This window comes from Maylandia zebra, linkage group LG5 (genome assembly GCF_041146795.1).
Source record: "Maylandia zebra isolate NMK-2024a linkage group LG5, Mzebra_GT3a, whole genome shotgun sequence".
In the NCBI taxonomy this organism is placed as follows: domain Eukaryota; kingdom Metazoa; phylum Chordata; class Actinopteri; order Cichliformes; family Cichlidae; genus Maylandia; species Maylandia zebra.
The window spans coordinates 42,659,684-42,677,359 of record NC_135171.1 but is presented as its reverse complement, the minus strand read 5'-3'; the positions used below and the strand labels follow the sequence as shown (position 1 = coordinate 42,677,359).

Below are 17,676 nucleotides of genomic sequence, written 5' to 3'. Positions count from 1 at the left end.
TCAAATGTGCACCATTGAAGTATCTGAATTTTACCATCTAACTTTCCTCTTTTGCTTTGTCGCATATTTTCAACTGAGTTTTGACCCGGGGGTTTTGGATCATGTTTACATGCATAGCCAAATATGTACGAGCCAGAACTGCTTGGGTTGGTGGGTCTTTCAGTGTTGAGTGTCGTTCCATCTGGCAGGACAACACGTATAAACAAGAGGCTTGATTTGAGCCGCATAAAAATACGCTTTAAGGTTTGGTAAGTCAGGGAGCGCACCAATCACAGCGACAGCTTATGCAAAGTTCACTCCCACCGCAATGATGGCTGGAAGTGGGGTCGAAGGTCACCTTGGTTACGCTTACCTCTCTTTTCTTTATAAAGTTGTAATGGTTTATATCTATGAAGCGCCTTGAGGCGACTTTTGTTGTGATTTGGCGCTATATAAATAAAACTGAATTGAATTGAATTGAGCCCCAGGTCTTCTACTTTGCCAAATAAATCTGGAAATGATTTTATCAATTGCTGAAAATCCTTCTGGGTGGTTTCCACTGGGAGCGCCTGGAACAAATAGAGATACCACAGAAGCAAGTTCATGTTCACACAATGTGGCTCAAACTGAGGAAGGAAACTGAACTCCACCTTCTTTTATCTTCTTTAATCTTATTGAGTAAGGGAGCACATTTAGCTTCTGCCAATCGAGAGATGTCTTTTGGCAAATAAATACCCAAACATTTCACTGAATGCTGATCCATTAAGTTGTTTCAGAGGTTTGTAGTTCAATGTTAAGTTGTATCTTATGCACTTTGTAACCAGAGGAAAATGTTTTATTAGGCTCACATGTATATTTTTATGTACTAAGACATCATCCGCACTCAAAGCCACTTTGTGTTCTTCTCCATTTATATGAATACCTTTAATACTTTCTCTGTATATAGAGAAGCAGAGCAGCGATGGGGGGCAGCCTTGCTTCGAACCGCGCTGCAGTGTGATGGATAGACAGATGTCCAGTCATTTTAATCCTGGAAGATGGATATTATAGAGTACGAATCAGCTGAATACAATTATGAGGTGTCCCAATTTGTTCCAGAACTTTCTATAAGAAAGCCCAGCTGACTGTATCCACACTCACCAGTAAAGCCTCTAGTTTGGTTTGTTGAATATAATGTAAGATATGTGACGAGCATTTAATGTTGTCATGAGCTTGTCTCTGCAAAACAAAGTGTATATTGTGTATAAGATGTGGGAGCATTTGTTTCGCTTGGGAAGAAACAATTTGTGATCAACGTTCGACACAGAAATCGGCCCATATGATCCACAATAGCTCGCCTTTTCTGTCTTTAGCGATGATTGAAAGGACCATTTCATTCCACGAAGGTGGCATTTTTGATTTGCACTACAGGCCTTTAGTGGGCATGGTAATAATTCATTCCAGAATACTCTGCACCGTTCTGAAGGAAAGCCTCCAGGTGTCTTTCTAGCTTTCAGCCTGGAGATGGCGCCATTTAGTTCTCTCTCTGTGATCTCAGCTATCAAAATGTTATGTTGTTCAGCTGGAGCAGGGAAGTCAGGCGCTGCAGGGGGGCGCACCTGAGCGGCATCGACAATCCTGGCTCGCCGGCTGAACTGGGTCCTGTAGTGTTGTTAGTGTGTGTGGCTGCGAGCTGCAAAGCTGCAGCCGTTTGTGCGTAGATGCTGAAAAGCGTGGAAACGTGGTCGGGTCTGTCGTGCATCTATTACAAATGCCTTTTGTGATTCCTCTTCTTTATGCAGTATCTGGGTCCTTAATGTTGTATCTTGTATTATCCAGAGACAATAGTCAATGCTTCATACGTCTACTTAGGTAATACTTAGGTCCCTTCACCTCCGGTGTCCACTGTCTGGTTCGGGAGTCACCACCACAACAGGTACCAAGTACCTCGCAGCTCCTTGCAGCAGCTTCAGCAGGTTCATTAGGACTCAATGTCCTCAGTGTCCCTCAGAATGCTGTCAAAGGTCTGATGGAGGTGTGAGCTGAAGATCTCGCAGACCGAGGCCTCTGCCAGGTGTTCCCAGCACACCCTCACCATACGTTTAGCTGCGTCTATCCAGTTTCCTCCCCCACCACCTGCACTCGAAAAACTAAAACTGACATTTACTTAAAATTTTTGAGGCAACACTTTTACACTTAAAAATATTGAGTAGATTGGAAACCAGTCAAATCTGGTCAATATACTTGATCAATTGAATAGCTAAAGCTTAAACATATTAAGTTGAAATGAATAATTGTAGTTTTACACAAACATGAAAAAATTTAGTAAATAACACTGACATGCTTGGTCAGTGTAAATGAAATATAGACGGTCAGTTAATCCAAAATTTTGTTCCATTTACTTCATATTGTAAACTGAACGTAATCAAAATTGTATTTAATATTAAATATGGTAAATGGCCTATATTTGTATAGTGCTTTACTCGTCCCTAAGGACCCCAAAGCGCTTTACACACCCAGTCATTCACACACTGCTGGCAGCTACATTGTAGCCACAGCCACCCTGGGGCGCACTGACAGAGGCGAGGCTGCCGGACACTCAATTCAATTCAATTTTATTTATATAGCGCCAAATCACAACAAAAGTCACCTCAAGGTGCTTCATAGGTACAGAGAAAAACCCAACAATCATATGACCCCCTATGAGCAGCACTTTGGCAACAGTGGGAAGGAAAAACTCCCTTTTAACACGAAGAAACCTCCAGCAGAACCAGGCTCAGGGAGGGGCGGGGCCATCTGCTGTGATTGGTTGGGGTGAGAGAAGGAAGACAGGATGAAGACATGCTGTGGAAGAGAGACAGAGATTAATAACAGATATGATTCAGTGCAGAGAGGTCTGTTAATACATAGTGAGTGAGAAAGGTGACTGGAAAGGAAAAACTCAATGCATCATGGGAATCCCCGGCAGCCTACGTCTATTGCAGCATAACTAAGGGAGGATTCAGCGTCACCTGGTCCAGCCCTAACTATATGCTTTAGCAAAAAGGAAAGTTTGAAGCCTAATCTTGAAAGTAGAGATAGTGTCTGTCTCCTGAATCCAAACTGGAAGCTGGTTCCACAGAAGAGGGGCCTGAAAACTGAAGGCTCTGCCTCCCATTCTACTTTTAAATACTCTAGGAACAACAAGTAGGCCTGCAGAGCGAGAGCGAAGTGCTCTAATAGGGTGATATGGTACTACAAGGTCATTAAGATAAGATGGGGCCTGATTATTTAAGACCTTGTATGTGAGGAGCAGGATTTTGAATTCTGGATTTAACAGGAAGCCAAAACAGGAGAAATCTGCTCTCTCTTTCTAGTCCCTGTCAGGACTCTTGCTGCAGCATTTTGGATCAGCTGAAGACTTTTCAGGGAGTTTTTAGGACTTCCTGATAATAATGAATTACAGTCGTCCAGCCTGGAAGGAATAAATGCATGAACTAGTTTTTCAGCGTCACTCTGAGACAGGATATTTCTAACTTTAGAGATGTTGCACAAATGGAAGAAAGCAGTCTTACATATTTGTTTAATATGTGCGTTGAAGGACATGTCCTGCTCAAAAATGACTCCAAGGTTCCTCACAGTGTTACTGGAGGCCAAGGTAATGCCATCCAGAGTAAGAGTCTGCTTAGATACCATATTTCTAAGCTTTTCAGGGCCGAGTACAATAACCTCAGTTTGATCTGAATTAAGAAGCAGAAAGTTAGCGGCCATCCAGGTCTTTATGTCTTTAAGACATTCCTGCAGTTTAACTCATTGGTGTGTGTTATCTGGCTTCATGGACAGATAGAGCTGGGTGTCATCTGCATAGCAGTGTAAATGTATGCTATGTCTTCTAATGATACTGCCTAAGGGAAGCATGTATAATGTAAACAGAATTGGTCCTAGCACTGAACCCTGTGGAACTCCATAATTAACCTCAGTGTGTGAAGAGGACTCTCCATTTACATGCACAAACTGGAGTCTATTAGATAGATATGATACAAACCACTGCAGCGCAGTACCTGTAATACCTACAGCATGTTCTAATCGCTCTAATAGGATATTATGGTCGACAGTATCGAACGCTGCACTGAGGTCTAGCAGGACAAGCACAGAGATGAGTCCACTGTCAGAGGCCATAAGAAGATCATTTGTAACCTTCACTAAAGCTGTTTCTGTGCTGTGCTGAGCTCTGAAACCTGACTGAAACTCTTCAAATAAACCTCTGCAGATGATCTGTTAGCTCTTTGACAACTACTCTTTCAAGGATGTTTGATATGAAGGAAGGTTGGAGATTGGCCTATAATTAGCTAAGACTGCTGGGTCTAGAGATGCTTTTTGAGTAAAGGTTTAACTACAGTCAGCTTGAAGGCCTGTGGTACATAGCCGATCATTAGAGATAGGTTGATCATATTTAAGATTGAAGCATTAATTAATGGCAGGACTTCTTTGAGCAGTTTTGTAGGAATGGGGTCTAAAAGACACGTTGATGGTTTGGAGGAAGTAATTATTGAAGTTAACTCAGAAAGATCAATTGGAGAAAAAGAGTCTAATTTAACATCAATGGTACTAAGAGTAGCTGTAGATAATATTACATCTGTGGGATGATTACTGGTAATTTTTTCTCTAATGCTAAAATTATTAACAAGATAATCGACCTCTGTTGGAGCAGTGTTCAGATAGCTGCTCTGCTCTGTGTTGGTACAGGGCATTGAAGATGATAACAGTGGGTGGATTATATTCTTAAACTCAGTTACAGCGCATTCAGAAAGACATCTACTGTGATAAAGTCTACTCGCCACCGGGCCCTTTGACCACCACCAGTAGGCAATCAGTAGACGACCGAGACTGTTGAAGCCGGGGCTCGAACCAGCAACCTTCCGATTGCAAAACGAACTGCCAACTCTTGAGCCACGATCGCCCCCTGACATTCAAATATGAATGTTATTGTATTTCACTGGTAGTCTAAGTCTAAAAAACCAAACAAACTAATATGTAATTGTGTGTTTCATAATACATGTATGAAAAATGTTAACATTTTTCCAAATGAAAATTTAAGTTTTATAAACATGGCAATAAAGAAGCACTAAAAAGACAAGAGCCTCTCCCCTTTTAGCTCAAAGCCTCACATACTTGAAGGATGAATGTCAAACCAGGAGAGCAAACACAAACGCTCAGAGTATTTAAAAACCAAATGAACAAAACAATGAAAAAGGCTCATGGTACTCAATTACTCTACGTTATCGTGTTTTACTTACACTTTTCAGTTGTAGTTGCTGACAATACATAATATTGATTTTAATAATTAATGATTTTAGTACAAGATGCTGATGAGTATAGATGCCTGTTTCTCAAATGTTTTGATTCAATTTTAAACAAAAATATTAAGCACATGCAAAGAAGGTATTCTGTGAACCACATACTGAATTTATTGTCTGAGATAAATGTAAATAAATACCTTAATTCAACACAAACACATACGTTAACATTTTTAGACATTATTTCAACTTATCAAACTCAAATAATTACTAAAAGGATATTCATAGATTGTACCAGGCTCATCTAACTTATATTTATAGTGATATTTACTAAGCCTCTGAATTAGTTTTTAGAGTTTGATCAAGTTCACCACCGGGTGGAGATCAGTTAACAGCTCAGCCCTTTCTTTACCTGAGTATCAGGAGCATATGGCCATAGAGCTGATATGATTGCAAAGTCGATTATTGATCATCATCATCCTCCTGTCTTGCATTCTTTAAATCTTTGCCTCTGTCCAGTGTTCAGAAAAAAATAGTCCGCTCTTGGGTGTATTTTATGTGTTATCAAGTAAACCAGCTCTATAGCTGCTTGGTGAGGTGTTGTTGCTCTCCCAGGAGTATATATGTATTTACCAGGGTCCCTTTAACCAGTACATAGCTTCCTGCCTTGTCTTTAATTTGTTTTTCTAAAGCAGATTTTTATTGACTTTGAAAATAATTTTGAGACTTCTCTTTTCCATTCTCGTTTAGAAGAACTTCTGTTTATGGTCAGACAGCCAAAGCTCTTTGTTGATCTTTAGCAGGCTGGTGTGTTTTTCTCAGCTATACTTCAAAGCTCACTGCCTCGTTGCCTGGACCCCTCGTAAGTTAGCTGTTTTACAACCAACTCTGTCAATGGAAAATTGTACTTAGTAGTCAGTAATCTTTCAGTGATATAAGTTTGCATTTGGTAGAATACTGCATGTAATCACTTGTGTGTAGAAGTATATAGTTGGTGGCATATTGAAAGAATGTCTCATCCTAGGAGGCCTGTGACATTCTAGGGTGTTCACCCCCACGTCCTGGGAGCATGAGAGAGGTCGTACTTTGTTTTATTGTTTTAACGTAGCTATGTCTGTTTTAGTTTAAGTGCCTTCTTTACATATAGATGAACTGCTGGACTTCCTCACCATGTTATCTAGGGTGAGGGGGAGACTACCCTCTTCCTGACCAAGGATGTTTCCTTTTGTGCTTTTATGTTATATGACCCTTTGATCAGCAGAACACACACATACACCCACTGAAGTATAAATAAAGACCGGGGCAGTCCTCAGTGCGAGTCTCAGTCTGGAGGCCGCCCTTGCTAGCAAGAAGTTCTGTGTGTTTCTCTTCTCTGAGTCTTTACTGAAGAAGTGTTTTAGAATATATTCCTTAACAAACTCTGTCAAGAGTTTTGAGTTCAAAAGAAGGTTGGAGACGGGCCTATCATTGGCTAAGACCGCTGGGTCAAGTGACAGTGTTTTAAGTACTTTTGGATGTACCAAATGTGTAAACATCAGTCAGAGCAGGAAGTCCAAACAGGACTCGACTGCAGCTCTCACACTTTCATTTTCACTTCTCGAAAATGACGTTGAATTTCTGGTCTTTCAGGTGTTGCTCCTGCTTTACCTGCAGCTGTTTGTCTGGTTTTGTTGGCTCTCCATTTACAGGAATCAGACGGTTTACACTCAGTGACTTTGTGCAGCAGGTGGGAGGAGTGACTAACAACGTGTGGGTAAAAAAACCAAAAACACCAGGTAATGATGGCCTCAGGTGATCAGTAGAAACTCAGCTGGGTTTCCTGGGAGCTTCCTGAGACCACTGGAGGAGGTCGTAGATGTTTCCTCTGGTTTAAACTGAAGATATTAGAAATGAATTCTTTAAACCTCTGAGTTTTTTGTCCTTCCAGCCTGTTTCATCTTTAGTTTGATAATGCACAGACTTCTCTATGTTTGTGGGAAACCATCAGAGTACTGATGGGGTACACAACTACACCCTCTCCAACACCACAGTCGTCTGGGAGGGGCCCTTTATACTTTCAGCTTCATGTGATGAAGGTTTCCTTCATTCCACCAAAACATTTCTAGGACCACGATCCTGTTCCAGGAAGCAGCTGAGGTCAGGGAAAGTTAACAGGTCTCTTTTAAATCAGACAATGACTCTCAATGGGGCTGCATGTATAAATAAAGGTTAAAAACAAAAACAAACCCCACTCTGAGGGGGTACCATAAATCAGACAGCTCATTCTTATGTATTCTCTTCCTACCGACTTTTCTTCTTCCAGAGGATACCTCCATCTGCTTCCTGCTCTCGCTCCACATCAGAGTATCGTCTGCAAACTTCCTTCTGCTCCTCACTGATCATCACAGCTGGCAAAACTACACACACTCTGTACTACAGTAGAAATGCAGATACTACTGTGAAAAACACCCCAGTAAAAGTTAAAGTACCAGCTCTAAAATGTGCTCAAAGTAAGAAAGTGAAATTAGCTCGTTTCTATTTCTGTGCACAGCTGAGTCTGTGTATCAGTAGATGGAATACAAATGTTAGTCTCTTTTTTAAGTTGTAATTATACTAAGCTTGAATCAGAAGGAAAATAAAAACGTCTCTATTTCCTGTTGCCTCCATTGTAGAGCGTGACTTTGCCTCTAAACAGAACAGTGTGCAGTCACATCACCATCAGCTGCAATGTCTCAGTGTGGGGAACGACTCACAGTCATGTCTACTGTGCAGGCTGTCATCAGCTGACCTGCTGCTCTCTGTGGATGTGCACACCTGGATTCATCCAGATGTTTCCTGAGCCGTCCTGGCTGAGTCCATCCTCCACACTGACAGCACGCTGTTTATGCTGTCTTTACTATAAAGTTGGTATGAAGGTGAAATTCAGTGAATGAGTCTCTGCTACACTAACTGTGAGCATGAACCCACAGCCGCTGTGCAGCAGTCACACACTGTTCTTTAAACCCATCACAGGGCAGCAAACCCACCCGTTCATCCTGCACAGCTGATGACAGGGCGCTCTCTGCACCGGGGCTGTGATCGACCGTGGCTGCTGGGTCCTCTCAGCCTGGCTGGGGGGCTCCTTGGCCTCCCTCCTGCTGTGTGCCCAGCCTGGAGGCTGCGGTCTGTGACCGGCTCCCGGTGCAGACGGCTCCCTGTTATAGTGTTTCCTCACTTGGCTCATGCGAACCCAGCCCAATTTTTACTCTTTAAGTGTGCGCGTGTGTGTGTGTGGGGGGGGGGGGATATGTGTGTATTCACATCATTTATGTTAATGAGAGTGCGGGGAGTGAGTTGGAGGGTGGGGTGGGCTGCTTTTAACTATGTAAAGCACTTTGTGCTACATTTCTTGTATGAAAAGTGCTTTATAAATAAAGATTGATTGATTGATTAACCTGCAGCCTTCAGATAACACAGTGAGTCTGCCTCAGTGTGTTTAGCAGCAGCTTTATGAACAAACATCATGTGTCACGTACAGATTTAGAAACATGAGGACTTCCATGTGAGCTTTAAATGAGCATCCTACTTTTAAATCTAAGCTCTCTTCTTCCTCTCCTGTCCTTCTTTCTTATCTTCCTCCATGTCTGAGTGAACGTAGCTCTTTGTCTTTTCTCTGCAGTAACAAAGTATTTGTACTTTGTGCATGTTGCAGTTCTGGACGTACTGGAGCCTCTCCAGGGCTTCGGTGTAAATCCCAAACAGGACTCACTGCAGTAATCCAGGTGGCGGGAACAGTAACAAAGTATTTGTACTTAGTTACTTCTCACCTCTCCTAAACATCACCTCTCTCACTTTACCTGCCCCTGACCTCTGCCACAAGTTTCTGGACTTGTTCCTAGAAAAAAAACATCACCCCCACCCTCACAAATCTCCGTTGGGTCCTGGTTAAGTCACGCCTCCCTTCTTTCAGTGCCCCGCCCTCAGGACCTGTCTCAGATGTTGCGGCCTCAGCCAGGTGTGCGTTCTGTCCCTCACACCAGCCGCTACACCTCTGAGGACAGAACCCCACCCTCTGGAAGTCTCTCCCATACGAGCATCACACCGCCCATCACTGGAGTCCTTCAAAACTACCTCTTCAACCTGCACCTTTTTCCTGTTGTTGTTCTTTCTGACTCTATAAAGCGTCCTGGGGTAAGTTATTATTACTAAGTAAGTTATTATTACTATTATATTATTATTAATATATGGAAAGCAACTCTTTCCATATCTTCATACCATTTGATCTTAACCAGTGAAACTGCCAAATATTTAACTGTTATTCTACGTGATGAAGAAAAGCTGCTGTGACAGAGAAACATCTGTCAGCACGACTCTTTAAACTGCAAGGAGCTCGTTGACTGTCCAGCTTTTTTTTCTTGACTGAACCTGTGAAATTCCTGTTGTAGAAGGTGAAAATGTTTCTGTGTGTCGTGTGAATGCCGTACAGCATGAGGCCACACAGGCTGAGCTCAGACCTGATGAACTTCCTGTTACTTGAAACTGTTTTTAAACCGCTTAAACAGACGGATCACCTCAAAGACTCACAAACATTTTTTAATTTTTAAAAACAGTACAAATAAAAACAACTGGTCACATGATCGCCGTCCTGCACTCTGATACGGCCATCTCTTATTTAATCTGTGGTTACTACAGATGTACGGGGGTGCCAGGGGCATGAGGGTCAGGGGTCAGCATCTCTCTGAGCTTCCATGGCTCTCTGCATCTTCTCCACCATCCACTGAGGAACCGAGAACGGCTTCAGCTCGTCCATCCTGACGTCCGGACAGTCCCTGAATGCACCACGCAGACACACGCAGACACACACACACACAGGTCAGATTTGTTACTGAATGATCGTGTCTGTTTGAAATCAGCGTGGCGCCTCTGATCAATATGTATCAGCTGATATCAGTCAGAGTGGTGTGAGTGCCAAATAACAACAACAGTCGCCATTAAGCTGTTTTATATCATAAGGTAGACCCTACAATAACACAGAGATAGCCCCAATAATCAGTTGACCCCCCAATGAGCGAGTGTTTTGGTGACAGAGGGAAGGAAAAACTCCCTTTTAACAGGAAGAAACCTCTGGCAGAACCAGGCTAAGGGAGGGGCGGGGCCATCTGCTGTGATTGGTTGGGGTGAGAGAAGGAAGACAGGATAAAGACACGCTGTGGCAGTAGGGCGGGGCCATATCATACTGTTCACAGTATGATGTTAGGCAACAATAAGAAAATGAAACATGGCGATAGAATATGGGTAAAACGCGCATGCGCAGTGCCTTTGTTTTCATACGCACATGGTGGAAAAATCATGGCGGCGACGGAGAATAAGAAGGGCGAAAGTGGATCGTTGAATGAAACGATGAACCTGAACTGGTTTGTAAAAACGCTGCAGCTTCACTGGTGTGGAACTGGTTTAGCTTTCAACTCTCAGATACACAACAAAGCACTATTTTTGGTAGAGCATGCTAGCGGGCCGTCGTTATTACCGTGTTGTTTGGAAAATACGGCGCACTTAAAATCAATCCTTTGATTTTCTGAAAGTCGACAGAGCCCCTTATAATCCCGTGTGCCTTATGTATGAACTCTGGTTGTGTTTACTGACCTCGAGACGATTTTATGTGCACGGCGCTCGAAAATCTGTCAGATGTTTCAGTACGACTTTGCTGAGCTACGAAGTCGCACCGCTTGATGGATTGTCGGAGTGTTACGGCTATCGTAGGCGGGGCCTCGCGGAGTGATACGTGCTGTGCTTCAGCATAATGTTACCGTACTGTGTGTGTATAACCTCTTTTAAAGTGTTGTGGATGTTATACATGGTTATGCTGAGGATGTGCGATGGGCGATCGTGGCTCAAGAGTTGGGAGTTCGCCTTGTAATCGGAAGGTTGCCGGTTCGAGCCCCGGCTCTGACAGTCTGACACTTCACCCGTTGCCTACTGGTGGTGGTCAGAGGGCCCGGTGGCGCCAGTGTCCGGCAGCCTCGCCTCTGTCAGTGCGCCCCAGGGCGGCTGTGGCTACAATGTAGCTGCCATCATGAATGGGTGGATGACTGGATGTGTAAAGCGCTATATAAATACAGGCCATTTACCATTTACAGGCCATGTGTCGGCCAGTTTCCACTGAAATGCCTTTTGGTTAAACTGTCAGCGAGGAATTTGCATTTGCACTGTTAAATGTTTATATAACTTTAATGCAGATAAAAAACAGCTGGTTGTTGAAGTGGAAATACATTGATGTTGTTTTGCACTAATAAAGTTGAGGAGTTGTAAAGTATTTTGTCTCGTGTCAGTTATATCGTTATCGCAAATTTTCAAACGTATATCGTGATAAATATTTTTGGCCATATCGCCCTGCTCTATGTGGAAGATTAATAACAAGTATGATTCAGTGCAGAGAGGTCTGTTAACACATAGTGAGTGAAGAAGAAACACTATCGCAGCATAACTAAGGGAGGATTCAGGGTCACCTGATCCAGCCCTAACTGAACTTTCAAGTGAGCAACTAAAGCATCTACCAATTAAAGACTTACCAAGGCAACCAGACCCTGACACACCTGTCCCTGACCTGCAGAAATCAGGAGTCTCGTGTTGGTTTGTGCAACGTTTCCCTCGTTGCCGGGTTTTAAATACGGTGTTTTTGATTTGTGTGAAGGACATGCCCCCCTGACTCTTCAAGTGATGGCACCAACTAGCCAATCAGTGACATGCAGTCTGTTGATGTCACATTTTCTCATCGCACGTACTTAAAATAAGAAAAAAAAAGCCCCTGGTACCAACTACTACCACCTAATAGAAAACCCCAAAACGGGGCCGTGACAGAACAAGCCGGAAAGGGCTGAAAGTCGTCATCAGGTCTCCTTCACATCTTTACTTCACCATTGAGCAAAGTTCTTGAGAGCAGGAGGCGACGCACTTACCGGTACTCATCGCTGCGGGACAGATCCTGGATGTCCTCCTCTATCAGCAGGTAGGCCTGAGCAAGACACAGGAAGTGGGTTAGCATATAACCCTAACTATATGCTTTAGCAAAAAGGAAAGTTTGAAGCCTAATCTTAAAAGTAGAGATAGTGTCTGTCTCCTGAATCCAAACTGGAAGCTGGTTCCACAGAAGAGGTGCCTGAAAACTGAAGGCTCTGCCTCCCATTCTACTTTTAAATACTCTAGGAACAACAAGTAGGCCTGCAGAGCGAGAGCGAAGTGCTCTAATAGGGTGATATGGTACTACAAGGTCATTAAGATAAGATGGGGCCTGATTATTTAAGACCTTGTATGTGAGGAGCAGGATTTTGAATTCTGGATTTAACAGGAAGCCAAAACAGGAGAAATCTGCTCTCTCTTTCTAGTCCCTGTCAGGACTCTTGCTGCAGCATTTTGGATCAGCTGAAGGCTTTTCAGGGAGTTTTTAGGACTTCCTGATAATAATGAGTCGTCCAGCCTGGAAGTAATAAATGCATGAACTAGTTTTTCAGCGTCACTCTGAGACAGGATATTTCTAACTTTAGAGATTTGCGAGCCACAGTCGACGCGTTTCATAGTTTCTCACCATCTTTCCTCCTGTCGCCCTCATGTGGTGTCTCTCTGCCAGCCACTGTTTATCCTTGGCATCAGCTGCGTACTGACACACACACACACACACACACACACACACACACACACACACACACACACACACACACACACACACACACACACAGGTGAGGCAGACTCAGCATGGCCTTCAGACCACAGACTGTATACCAAAGATGGATGCAGATGTCAGATTCCTGTTACGTCATGCAGCATTTTACCTTGAACAGGTCGGCGTGTTTGATGTAGATTCGTCCTCTGGTCCCACCCATTCCGAGCGCCCTGCAGTGACATCACAACATAAGATGTTTGTTATTTTAACGTCGTATCGCTGTTATGTGGAGGTTTACGTGTGATTTAAACGTTTAAGTGTTGTGTGAACGCCGTTTCCTGTTGGCGTTGCTGCTGCGGACTCACTTGTTGGCTCTTGACCCGAGCACGAACGTGCTGCTGTCGCTGAGTCTGGACGGATCCCACTGAAACACAGACAGCGTCACTGTGACATCATCACAGCGGCGACTTTACACCCCCAACATGAAGGCAACGCTGTAGAGCACAGCGCCCCCATCGGGTCACACTGGGTCACTGCCACCGTGTTATTGGGTCTGATGATGATGATGATGATGAAGACATTTATTTCAGTTGAGTTCACCTGTCAGTTCAAGTAACCACTCACCTTGGGCCCCTCCTTCTTGATGGGCTCAGACTTGGGCTTCACCCTGAGGACACAGATGGACATCGGTCAGGTGTGTTCATCTACCTGTGCACTGACGATGATGTCACCTATTAGATACTCACACAGAGAAGGTCAGAGGTCGATCAGATGAGGCCACGGGACCTGGACGCATCTTTCTCTAAGGACAGGAAGTGATCAGAGTCAGTGATCGCACTCGTGTGTGAGTGTGTGTGTGTTGGGGGGGTGGTTACCTTCTTGTGCAGCGGGCTTCCTCTCTGGCTGCAGTCGTCATCAGCAACTCGTTGCCTCTGCGGGAAACAAACAGGTGAGGCACGGGACTACCTTCCCAGGTAAGCTGCCTGCTCCTACACCTACCTTCATCATTGCCTCTGGTACCGCCCTCTTCACCTCAGCCTCCGGAAACAGCTGCTTGGCCTGGAGATGAAATCATAGGGAAACAGATCAGGCTTTACACTCAACACAGCTAATCCGGCTTCACAGGTACACCTGTCAGGTGAGTTCAGGTGGTCTCATGAGCATCAGAATGCCTCACGTGTTCGAGGACGTTCCTGCACGCCTCCTTGATCAGGTGATCGGTCTGAATGTCGTCTCCAACGTTCTCCTTCACATTCTCTGCTGCCTTCTCGAAGAACTGCAACACAAACACACTTGCTCGAACCCCTGCACAGGTCAAACCAAATAACTCCACCCCCTCCCCTTTTAGTGCGACTGCTAACCTTCTGATATTTACTGAACACGGCCATGATGTCTTGGTTGAAGCTGGGCTGGAGCACGGCACGCAGCAGGTCCATGGACACCTGAGGGTCCGTGTAGCTGCACAGACAGGTGAGGACAGATGAGCAGGTCTGTCTCTACGTCCTGCTCAAGGTGAAACCCTGACACACCTGGACTCCTGTCGTCTGAGTGTTGTTGATAAAGTTTTTTAAAAACAAACTGAATGGCCGCGTTTACGTTTCCCGTCCTGTGAGCTCAGAGGTCTGCGCTACGAAGCCTGGCTTATCCAGGTGGTTACCCCTGGTTTTCATCACCATGGTAACTAACACTGTGAACCTCACCTGCTCCAGAGCAGGTTAAGATCCGGATCAGAGATCAACAAGTACGACATCACTTCCTACTGATCAACGAGCGCTCCAGAAAATAGTGTCAGCATCCTTTGGAAGATGCCTCGGACGGCTGCGGTGACAGTGGGAGGGGTCTAAGGATTTTAACAACAATGTCTTTGTGTTTCCCTGACGACCATCAGTAACCAATGATAAATCACCTCAGCTTCAGTTCTTGATTGTTTTCTGTTGGCAGTTAACAGTTTTGGTCTTCGAGCATTAATATGTGATCCTGAAACAGCACACCTGTACTGCACCAGCTGACCCCAGGTCAGATTTGTATTACGCCATACACAGCAGCAAAAACTACCGCTGTCAGGAGCGCGGGACGTTTCCACTCGTTCTGTTATTCACGAGAGGCCGTACTTTAATAAACCAACCGAATGAAGCACAAACCCTGCGTTGCATTGTTTCCTCCATCGGGCTGTGGGACAGGAAGCTTTAATGTGCAGCCGCCACCTTACAAACAGACAGCAGTGTGAGCGCGCTCAGTGACAAAACTATTAACTAGAAGCAAGATTTTTACTGTGTGCGACAAAAGACTGAACAACTGTCTCATTTGCATTTTACTGATATGGCGCTCATGGGGATCGTTTTCTGTGGAGGAACAGTGATGTGAGACATGAAATGCCAGTTTGCGATTGGTCACAATCACAAAAAACCCGCCTCTTTCATGTGAACGTGCAGGAGAAACCCTCTGTGAACTTAGGGCGGTGATAACCAGCTTCGTGTGACCTCCAATCCTGATCGCCAAACTCAGGGTACGTGGATCCAGCCAACAGAAACATATCCTGGATGCTGCACTCTCGTCATAGTACAGAGCCACAACCATCACAGAAAGTACGAGCCAATCAGATCCAACGGTCCACTTACCTGACCATCATGTGAGAGCGCCGTCCTCGTCTTTGGATCTGTCTGTGTTTGATCATCAAGTTCCACGGCTTCTACACACACACACACAGATGAGTGTAACTGTATGACGTGTGAACAGGTAAGAGCACACCAGGACATTTTCAACCCAAAGTTATTTAGAAAACAGAGTGTACAGGTGTTCAGGTGAAGCGCACCTGTGTTTCCCGACAAACATTAACACATAGTAAAAGATTTCTGCCTATAGAGTAATGGATTACTTTCAACTGAGCAGGTGTTTGGCTTATCCTGACAACAGACACGTGACTCAAACCACCTGAGAGCCAACTCTGACAAAAACACACCAAAAAGCGGGGGCCGGGGCTCCGTCTATTTCCTGGAGTTACCCGGACCACCGTGTTTAGGTTTATTCCGTGACTGTGACGTCACCAGCTGTCATGAAAAAAATATTCACGGTGTCGTGTAACAGATGTTTGTGCGGTGGCTCGCGGCCTCACCGGGCTCTGCTCCGGGTGGTCCGGCTGCTCCGGCCCGTCCTGCTGCAGCCAGTCCCGGCCTCCGTCACTGCGGTGCGCCCCCATCTGTTCCGATCCGGGTCCAACCGGGCCAAAGACCGCGCTAACGGCAATCAGCGGCCGTAAAGGTGTTTACGGTTACTGCCCCGAGCTGACCGACGATCAACTGATACTCAGCAAACAATAATCGATACGTGGCTACCACTTTGCCTGTTTATTGTCTGTTTCGCGGAAACTTCGCTGCTGCTTCTTCCACTTCCGGCAAAACCGAATACAACCGCACTTCCTGTCACCGCTTCACAATAAAAGCACTGACTTCCGGAGGATTTGTGATCGTAAGGAGGTCACCTGTGCAGACAGGTGTAGAGGTGGGTTTAAAAAATCGATTTCCCCATTCAAATCGATTTGAGTTTGACTAATGTCATATCGGATAAACATCGTCACACGTTTTCTCTGACTTTCCTCCAAGACAAAATCAAACTTCCTGCACAGCTCTGTCTCTCAGTGTGCTCTGCTTCCCTTCAGCAGCATCAGGTAATGTTCACATGTTGATTCATGGTTTTCTTCAGTTTTTGATCTATGGCAGAATATTTTTAAGGTTATTTGTATTTGGGAGTCACGTGGGACCGCCGAAGAAGATGGCCGCACACTAGAGGCGCTCCTAAAGCCTGTTGATTAATGTTCTGAATCTGGAAACATACACTCCAGCTGTAGTCGTAAATTGGACGCCCTTTGTGGACTTTGAAGCTTTTCAAGGATTACCGTCTTTGGAAAATGGCAGGTAACAACAAAGCAAACTTTTTTAAGGGAGCTACCACGAGGAAGAAGCAAGCTAGCATTAGCCTCGCTCCGGAACCACCCGAAAGTGCATCTGCATCTGAGGCCGCCTGTCCAGTAGTTGAGGACGGTATAGGGAGCGAGAGCAAAAAAGACATTTTTGAAGAAATTAAGAAGATGAACGCTACTCTTCAGGTCGTAGCAAAAGATGTCACCACTATTAAAGAGGCCACTAAAGAATTGAAAGATTCGGTGGAAGATATAAAAGTGAGGTTAGGGGAGGCGGAACAACGTATATCAGACATGGAAGATGCCAGCGTGCTTACCGAGGCAAAAGTGGACAAATTCCAGAAGAGGATGGACGCGTTGTGGTCGCGAGTGGAGGACCTTGAAAACCGTAGCAGGAGGAATAATGTACGGATCATTGGACTCAAACAAGGTGTGGAGACACCCGGGAACGTGGACAAATATGTGATGGAAATACTGGCCAAAGCATTTGAGCTTTCTGGAAGTGAATTTGAAATTGAACGTGCCCACCGTTCCCCGGTACCAATGCCGGAACCTAACGAGCCTCCCAGGGTGATACATGTCCGCTTTCTACGTTCATCTGCTAGGGAGAAAGTGCTTCGGGTGGCCAGAGAGAGGCGTGGAGTCGATTGGCAAGGCTCCAAGCTTTCCTTTTTTGAAGATGTTACAAAGGAGCTGGCGGAGAAGAGGAAGGCATTCAATCCGGTGAAGAGGCGTCTTCGGGAGCTACAAGTGAAGCATAGGCTGATGTATCCTGCAACGCTCGTTTTCACGTGGAACGGACAAAAGAAAGCATTCAAAGACGGAAAAGAGGCTGAGAAATTTCTGCAGGAGTCGACTTAGAGGAATGCGGGACATGATGTAACAGATCGGAGTAGTGTATGTGGATTTTA

General features: G+C 44.8%; 1 protein-coding gene across 1 annotated transcript; it reads right to left on the bottom strand.

Moving 5' to 3' along the window:
* Positions 1-9,767: 9,767 nt before the first annotated feature.
* Positions 9,768-16,272, bottom strand: LOC101486341 (deoxynucleotidyltransferase terminal-interacting protein 1). Its single transcript, XM_004558951.4, has 13 exons — positions 15,962-16,272; positions 15,468-15,538; positions 14,211-14,307; positions 14,027-14,125; positions 13,849-13,908; positions 13,725-13,781; positions 13,596-13,651; positions 13,474-13,516; positions 13,215-13,273; positions 13,019-13,079; positions 12,775-12,846; positions 12,149-12,204; positions 9,768-10,021 (listed from the first exon to the last, which is right to left on the bottom strand). Exons 1-13 carry the CDS (start codon positions 16,043-16,045, stop codon positions 9,913-9,915), a joined length of 924 nt encoding a protein of 307 aa, XP_004559008.1. The 5' UTR covers positions 16,046-16,272; the 3' UTR covers positions 9,768-9,912.
* Between the last annotated feature and the right edge of the window lie 1,404 nt (positions 16,273-17,676).

What these genes read in the sequence shown, in the direction of transcription:
- LOC101486341 (XM_004558951.4), bottom strand. Translation starts at nt 16,045, where the DNA reads ATGGGGGCGCACCGCAGTGACGGAGGCCGGGACTGGCTGCAGCAGGAC. An exon ending in TCAAGAAGGAGGGGCCCAAG is followed by an intron (nt 13,274 to 13,473) that starts GTGAGTGGTTAC and finishes TCTGTGTTTCAG; the next exon opens with TGGGATCCGTCCAGACTCAG. An exon ending in GGGCGACAGGAGGAAAGATG is followed by an intron (nt 12,205 to 12,774) that starts GTGAGAAACTAT and finishes TGTCTTGCTCAG; the next exon opens with GCCTACCTGCTGATAGAGGA.